The 7,493-nt window shown below is 37.6% G+C and overlaps 2 protein-coding genes across 3 annotated transcripts; both read left to right on the forward strand.

Annotated features, from left to right (window-relative positions):
- The first annotated feature begins 498 nt into the window (after positions 1 to 498).
- LOC306897179 (uncharacterized protein) lies at positions 499 to 3,924 on the forward strand. 2 transcript variants are annotated; one of them, XM_079461719.1, is made up of 5 exons: positions 544 to 1,034; positions 1,498 to 1,650; positions 1,753 to 2,080; positions 2,232 to 3,158; positions 3,691 to 3,924. In XM_079461719.1, exons 1-5 carry the CDS (start codon positions 705 to 707, stop codon positions 3,693 to 3,695), a joined length of 1,743 nt encoding a protein of 580 aa, XP_079317845.1. In that variant the 5' UTR covers positions 544 to 704; the 3' UTR covers positions 3,696 to 3,924. The 2 variants fall into 2 exon arrangements, with proteins under 2 accessions (XP_079317844.1, XP_079317845.1); XM_079461718.1 differs by lacking the exon at positions 3,691 to 3,924 and having other exon boundaries at positions 499 to 1,034; positions 2,232 to 3,328.
- LOC306897228 (uncharacterized protein) lies at positions 3,788 to 7,070 on the forward strand. The gene is made up of 3 exons (XM_079461801.1): positions 3,788 to 3,800; positions 5,080 to 5,455; positions 5,895 to 7,070. The coding sequence occupies exons 2-3, from the start codon at positions 5,080 to 5,082 to the stop codon at positions 6,536 to 6,538; spliced, it is 1,020 nt and encodes a 339-aa protein (XP_079317927.1). The 5' UTR covers positions 3,788 to 3,800; the 3' UTR covers positions 6,539 to 7,070.
- Positions 7,071 to 7,493: the final 423 nt, after the last annotated feature.

Here is a 7,493-nt window from a genome sequence, read left to right on the forward strand (position 1 = left end):
TGGTTTCAGATCACTCAGAATCACATCACTGATACATTATTATTGAGTCTGAATACTGAGAAAGCATACATGTGTACTATTAAAATATATAAGATGTTATTAACATTGTGTAAAATTATTGAAAACAACTTTGAGTATACATGTGGTTCATAACAGTGTAAAGTAAACTGAAAACGACCCAGAAATTACACAATGACGCCTAGTTGAGCACATTGCATAAAAAGTGGGCAGTAACCATGGCTGAGCTATTATAGGCAGTACAGTTTAATGCAGTGCAGTAGGGCTGTTTAAAAAAAATTGGAACATTGTTTTAAAATATTGTGTTTTTAGATAAATATGCTCTTTATATCATATATATATATATATATATATATAAGCCATGAAATGACTGGTTTCTTGAAACATTGTAGGCTAATTGTAAATGTGAAAAGATGTAAATATTGATTGTTATCATTGTGTAATGTAGAATGAATGCAGATGTGCAGTGTGTCTCTCTCCAGTCCAGCAGGAGTCGCTGTGCAGCTCTTCAGTCCGCCGATAAACACACTAAAGAAAGATGGAACTCATCTGACGTGTGTCTTTTACTTCAATTGTCTTTTAAGTTTCTTGGCGTTTATTTCATATCTTGGGCGCCAGTTTCACTTAAACCCTAAAGTCCTTTTGCTCGTTTCAACGGGGTCAAGGAACAACAACATTAGATCAACATGAATGCATTGGAGTGTCGCGTTGCCGCGCTCGTGCGAATGTATCCGCACCTCTACGATCGCGCGCGTCGAGATTTCACAGATCCGGAGAAGACGTTTCATTCATGGAGGGAAATTGCAGCCAAAGTCGGTGTCGACGACCCGAAGACTTGCAAAGCGACGTGGAAAAACGCCCGAGACAAGTTTTGCAGAGCAATGAAGAGAGTGAAGGCGGAGAGAGGAGACGGGGCGTCGAGTACCAAAGTGCCCAAGCGGTTTATCGAGATGTCCTGGCTCAAACCTTTTATTCAGCACCGACCAACTCAATCTAACACACCAGCTTCTGAAAAGGTGAATAAAACTAACATTAACATTTATTTATTAGTAGGAAACGTTTAAATGGTACTCAAAACTGCCCCAGAACTGTTGTTTTCCTTCATTTCTCAAAGTATATATATTTTTTCAACAGAACCAAAACATTACTTATTTTTACCTACTATGGCAGTCAATGGTGCTTCAGAAATGTTGGTTGCTAACATTGTTCCAAAATATCTCTCTTTGTGTTCAACCCAACAAAGAAATGTTAACGTATGTGGAACAAGTAGAGGGAAAGTAATTCATGACAGAATTTTCATTTTTGGGGGGATTATCTCTTTAAGTTTAGTAGGGGTATGCTCAAATATGTGGGATAAAACAGTTGGGCACTTTGTTAAAGGATAGTTTTGCTCTGTATGGACACACAGAAGCTACTCCAATTGATAAAAAGTGCAACAATCACAGTCAAATGCTCATTTTTATTGACCCCACCTTAAAGGTAGATCTGTCACAGATGTGCTGTAAATCAGTAGGAACTGATGTGTCCATGCTGGATATTGATGATTTCATCACAGAAATCTGTCAGCTGAAGAAAGAGGTGAAGTTACTGGAGGAAAAGCTGAGGACAAGAGGACATGAACTCAACACAGAGGTTTGGACACATTCAACATCATTGACTGTTTTTAAATGTTTCTACTTTAATGTCACTGTGACACTTTAGAGCTTTATGTCAATATATTTCCTCTCTGAACAGAAATCCAGACACACACAGGACTCCGAGCTCAGCCTCACTTTACTCTGTTATACTGACACAAACCCCACAGACGCTCAGGACACTGTGTGTGACAGTAATCACACCTTGAATCAGGATGAATCTACTGATCAAACCTCCACAGAGTCTCTGGATTCTGTCTGTAACGCTGGAGAACAGCAGATCCTGAACACCAGACCACTGAACATGTGTTCTGTCAGACTGATGGACTGCAGGAAACTGATGGACATCAAAACACAAACCATAGTGAAGGAAGAACAGACTGATGAAGAAGAGAATGACGACAATGATGATGATTTTTTTCCTTCAGGTATGTTTCTTTTGTTGTCTTTTCACTATCATTTCATAAAAAGTGTTTTTACATCAGTTCTGTCACAAATGCATTAAAAGTTTCTCAGTCAACACTGATGTAGTGTCAGATGTGCTGGAGCTTCTTCTTAACACTGTTGTGTTTGTTTCAGATGAGAGCGGTGATTCATGTTGTGATGGAGAAACGGCCTCTACATCAAAACAGCGACTGACAGCACAAACTCTTTCCTGCATCACCTGTGGAAAGACATTCAGTTCACAGAGACGTTTAGAGACACATGAGAGAAAACACACAGAACAGAAACTCTTCACCTGCAGGAGATGTGACATCAGCTTTCCTACCTTACAAGAGAAGAGACGTCATTCACAAGAGCACAGAGACGAGAAACACTTTCACTGTCAGCAGTGTGGGAGACCTTGTGTCTCCGCTTCTAGTCTGATAGTTCACATGAGGACACACACTGGAGAAAAACCTTTTCACTGCAGTGAATGTGACAAATATTTCAGCTCCAAATCAAATCTTGTTGCTCATCAGAGAACTCACACGGGAGAAAAGACGTATGAGTGTCCTCACTGTGACAAGAGATTTTACCATTCATCTCATGTTAAGAAACACATGCGTTTACACACCAATGAAAGACCGTATCAGTGCAGTGAATGTGGAAAAACCTTTAAGTGTTCGGATTCTTTAAAGTCACACCAAAAAACTCACTCTGATGAGAAACTCTATCAGTGTTCACACTGTGATAAATTTTTCCGTCATAAATCTCAGCTGAAGACTCATGAGAGAACTCACACTGGAGAGAAACCTTACCTCTGCTCTCACTGTGGAAAGAGCTTTACTTATCTACATCATTTCAGAGATCATCTGAGAATTCACACTGGAGAGAAACCTTATCACTGCAGTGTTTGTGGGAAGAGTTTTAAGCGTCACAGCAATTTAGTGAATCATCAGAGAATTCATGGTGAAAGACTTTTCAAATGTTCTCAGTGTGACAAGACGTTTGCTCGACCAGATATCTTGAGAACCCATGAGAGAGTTCACACTGGAGAGAAACCTTATCACTGCTCCATCTGCGGTGAGAGATTTGCTTATTTCGGAAGTTTTAATTCTCATCAGAAGAAACATGCTGAAGAACAAACTGCACTGGAATCATCATCGTAGCGTCTTTTTCTTTTTTTATAAACTGTGTCTGTAAGCAGGGATAATTGTAGCCTAATATTTTATGGTAAACTTCTTTTTATGAAATTATTTTTCTGCAGTCTGTGGGGTTGATTGTCAGTTTGATTGGGTCAGGTAGAGTTGATTTTTGTCATGAATGAATACATCTGAACTTGTGTTGTGTGTCATCAGTTTAATTATCCACTTCTTCCGAAATACGTCTGCTAAAGATCTGGAAAACATCTGCTGTGTAAAAATATCTGCTAAACATTATAGAGCAGATTTACATCCTTTCAAAATCCTAATCATCTTGTAGACATCTCCTATCTTCTTCTTTGTTTTTATTACATTGAATAGAAAACGTGACGTTTATTTTTGAATATTGTTGAAACTAAACTGCACAACATTTTGTATGTAAAGTAACACATTTTCATTTATTTGTTTTGTAGACTGACTTATAAACGAGGGGAGATTCAGTATTTCGTCTTAGTAGCCAACATTACACAAAACTGTATGTACAGTAAAGAAGAAGAGGAACCATTTTATAAAACAACAGATTGTAAGTGAAGTTAAAGTAAACTTAAACTGTGGAAGGTATTGGATTCATGAGTAGAAGGAAGAAGTGTATTATTTATTTACATGTTTTGATCATTTTGTATATAAAGTTTTCCTGATTTTTATCATTTGTTTTCCTTATTTCTATACTTGTTATTTCGTGATTTTACTGTTTGTTTTTAAGTCTATTTGTAAAGCTGTTTTGCAAAAATGCTAATAACTTCTAGAAATGTGTCGTTGAGCAGCTGCATTACCACCATTGTATGGCAACACTACTGTGATGGACTGTAACAGTCTTAGATCTCCATCAGGCTGAGTGAAGCCTGCTTACTGTTGTCCCAGGTTACAAAAACTGTCCCTTTCACTTCCGTCACGTGACTCCCGCTGATCTATATATGCATAAAATTGCATTGTAAACAAATATAAACAAGGCTTATGGGGCATGTAAATTGGCACGATACAGATCAGACGCGTCTGACTATAGAAGACGTGTTGTATGAGAAAATCAAAGTGATGTAAACACGCAGCGCTCGATGTTTGTCTTTCTTTCTTTCTTTAGTGTGTTTATCGGCGGACTGAAGAGCTGCAGAGCGACTCCTGCTGGACTGGAGGGAGAAACACACGTTGCACTTCCTAAACGGTCCTGTAAAGAGCATTTACATCATGTAACTAGTAATTAAGTAATGGTAATTAATTACACATATACAAAATACATGAAAAAATACGATTAAAAAGTTTGTGAAATCAACATTTGATACATTCACAAACTCACTCACTGTGTGTAAAGATATGATTTCATAAAGATGTTTCATTTTTTTCTCACTTAATTATTTTACAACTGTAGCCAGTAAATACAGTATCACTTATCAATTGACGTTACTTGACGTGACGCTTTCGTAAAGCGTTTTAGAATCTTTGGCAAATTTTGTGGCCACGTCCTTAAATTATGTTGTAAATAAATTCCCCAGATATTAATTCTAGGGTTAAGTTTAAAAATTCTACAATTAAATGTTTGTTCTATTACATAAGTCCGCGCGTCTTCGCCGCACTATGACGTATAGACCTTAAACGCGTCTGATGCTTTCTGTATGAAATCATGAATCACGTCATGTGTGTTTCTCTCCAGTCCAGCAGGAGTCGCTCTGCAGCTCTTCAGTCCGCCGATAAACACACTAAAGAAAGAAAGAAAGACAAACATCGAGCGCTGCGTGTTTACATCACTTTGATTTTCTCTCTTTAGTGTTTTCATGAGTGTAAACAGAGTGTTGTGTGTGTGTGTGTAGATGTTGACGATGACGTCACAGTCGGATGAGATGTGCTCCAGACACACACAGGACTCCGAGCTCAGCCTCACTTTACTCTGTTATACTGACACAAACCCCACAGACGCTCAGGACACTGTGTGTGACAGTAATCACACCTTGAATCAGGATGAATCTACTGATCAAACCTCCACAGAGTCTCTGGATTCTGTCTGTAACGCTGGAGAACAGCAGATCCTGAACACCAGACCACTGAACATGTGTTCGGTCAGACTGATGGACTGCAGGAAACTGATGGACATCAAAACACAAACCACAGAAGAAGAAGAAGAAGAACATCACACTGATGAAGAAGATGAGAATCATGAAGATGAAGACGACGATTTTATTCCATCGGGTATGTTTCTAACTTTAATGTTGTTTCGTTTTTTCATGACCTTTGACTGTGATGTGAATTTCTGATGTTTCAATAAAGAGGACCTTGTATCACAAGTTTAATAAGACATATCCTGAAGAAGGCATTTAAGCTTAAGAAAGTTAATCTGTTGCTATGGTGTCGCTATGACTGAAATGATGTTGTGGCTTGAAGTGAAACAAAATCTTTACAAAAACTAAGACAACCAAAGCCGGAGCATGAACTGCATGTTAAGATGCAGATTTTACAGGTTTAATTAAAGACTTTTCAGTAGAAAACTCAGATCCTATAATATGTAAGGAGTAAAAATGTGTTCAAAATGGATGGATGAGTGGATATTTGATGTCACATATTTGTTTAAAATGTTTCTATAAATGATCCAGGTTAAGTGCTTAAGCTTGATCTGTCGTGTTTCTTTCAGATGAGAGCAGTGATGGAGAAACGGAAGAGATTCAAAGGAAGGAAAAAAAGCACGAGTGTCCTCACTGTCAGAAGAGATTTTCCTCTGCATCTTGTTTTGAAAGACACGTGCGTGAACACACTGACGAGAAACAGTTTCTGTGCAGTGAATGTGGAAAAACGTTTAAAAATTCAGGTTATTTAAAATTACACCAAAGAATACACTCTGAGAAACTCCATCAGTGTTCACACTGTGACAAACGTTTCCATCAGAAGTCATATTTGATGGTTCATGAGAGAATTCATACCGGAGAGAAACCTTACCTCTGTTCTGAGTGTGGAAAGAGCTTTACTCGAAAGAATAAACTTACAGATCATCAGAGAGTTCACACTGGAGAAAAACCTTATCACTGCAGTGTTTGTGGAAAGAGCTTTACTCGGTCAGGTGCTTTCAGAGATCATCGGAGAGTTCACACTGGAGAAAAGCCGTATCACTGCAGTTTTTGTGGGAAGCGTTTTAGTCGACATGACAATTTGAAAACCCACGAGAGACTTCATACTGGAGAAAAACCTTACAAATGCTGTCAGTGTGACAAGGCGTTTACTCAACGAGTTCTTCTGAAACTCCATCAGAAAGTTCACACAGGAGAGAAATCCACCAGATAATCTGCGGAGGGACATTCACTTATTTAGGAGGTTTCAGACTCAACAGAAGAAACATGCTGGAAACAATCTGTCACAAGAGCAGGAAAACCTTCATGAAAGATTTAGACAAAATTCACATCTTTTTGTGTGAAACAATTCAGATTTATATATCAGAAGAGTTGATGTGCTGTTAGGTTCTAATGGACTCCAGGATCATTCAGTACAGTTTAATAATGACTCTATTGTACATATTTCTGATTCTATCAGTGACATTCATCACAGTCTTTGTTCAAATGTATATTATCTGTGGTTTGTCGAATTCGGAGTCTTGATTAGGGATGTGCACGAATGTTCGAATATTCGATCCGCAATAACTTTTCTAAAATTAAAATTGCTATTCCAATATTCGTATTTATCATAGGATAAAACTGCGTCACAATAGTGTAGGCGAAGACCTTCGTGTTTGTTGTCACGTCTTTTTTAACGCTTCTTCACTTCATGTGTAATGATTTTACAATATACAAAAAATTAAAATAATTTGTATGTGTTCGTTAATCCTTGTTCACTCCGATCACAAACTAGTTTAAATATTTTAAGTTTGCACACCAAATGCCCAGATCGCGTTTTATGCTCGGCTCACATCACCATATTCAAATGTTTCAAAACTGGTAGCCACTGAATTCGTTTAAATCACTTGCACTAGTTATAGAAAAACCAACGTAAAATTAAATGAGTAACAATAATTTTAATACCTATGTATAAATGTATAGGATAATGCAATGTAAGGCGCTTTGGACAAAAGCGTCTGCCAAATGCCTAAATGTTAATGTAAATAATTAATTTGTTACCGTAACTTTGCGGTTTTTCTGTATGTATATTCGTTCGTTGAAAATATATTAAGTAATGCTAATTTTCAATTCAATTTTAATTATATATCGCTTTTCAGGTGTTCAAAAGTCCTGAGTTTTGAGATCTT

The sequence above is a fragment of the Barbatula barbatula genome (assembly GCF_947034865.1).
Source record: "Barbatula barbatula genome assembly, chromosome: 8".
Classification (NCBI taxonomy): Eukaryota; Metazoa; Chordata; class Actinopteri; order Cypriniformes; family Nemacheilidae; genus Barbatula; species Barbatula barbatula.

What these genes read in the sequence shown, in the direction of transcription:
- LOC306897228 (XM_079461801.1), top strand. Translation starts at nt 5,080, where the DNA reads ATGTTGACGATGACGTCACAGTCGGATGAGATGTGCTCCAGACACACA. An exon ending in CGACGATTTTATTCCATCGG is followed by an intron (nt 5,456 to 5,894) that starts GTATGTTTCTAA and finishes TGTTTCTTTCAG; the next exon opens with ATGAGAGCAGTGATGGAGAA.
- LOC306897179 (XM_079461718.1), top strand. Translation starts at nt 705, where the DNA reads ATGAATGCATTGGAGTGTCGCGTTGCCGCGCTCGTGCGAATGTATCCG. An exon ending in GACATGAACTCAACACAGAG is followed by an intron (nt 1,651 to 1,752) that starts GTTTGGACACAT and finishes CTCTCTGAACAG; the next exon opens with AAATCCAGACACACACAGGA. An exon ending in TGATGATTTTTTTCCTTCAG is followed by an intron (nt 2,081 to 2,231) that starts GTATGTTTCTTT and finishes TGTTTGTTTCAG; the next exon opens with ATGAGAGCGGTGATTCATGT.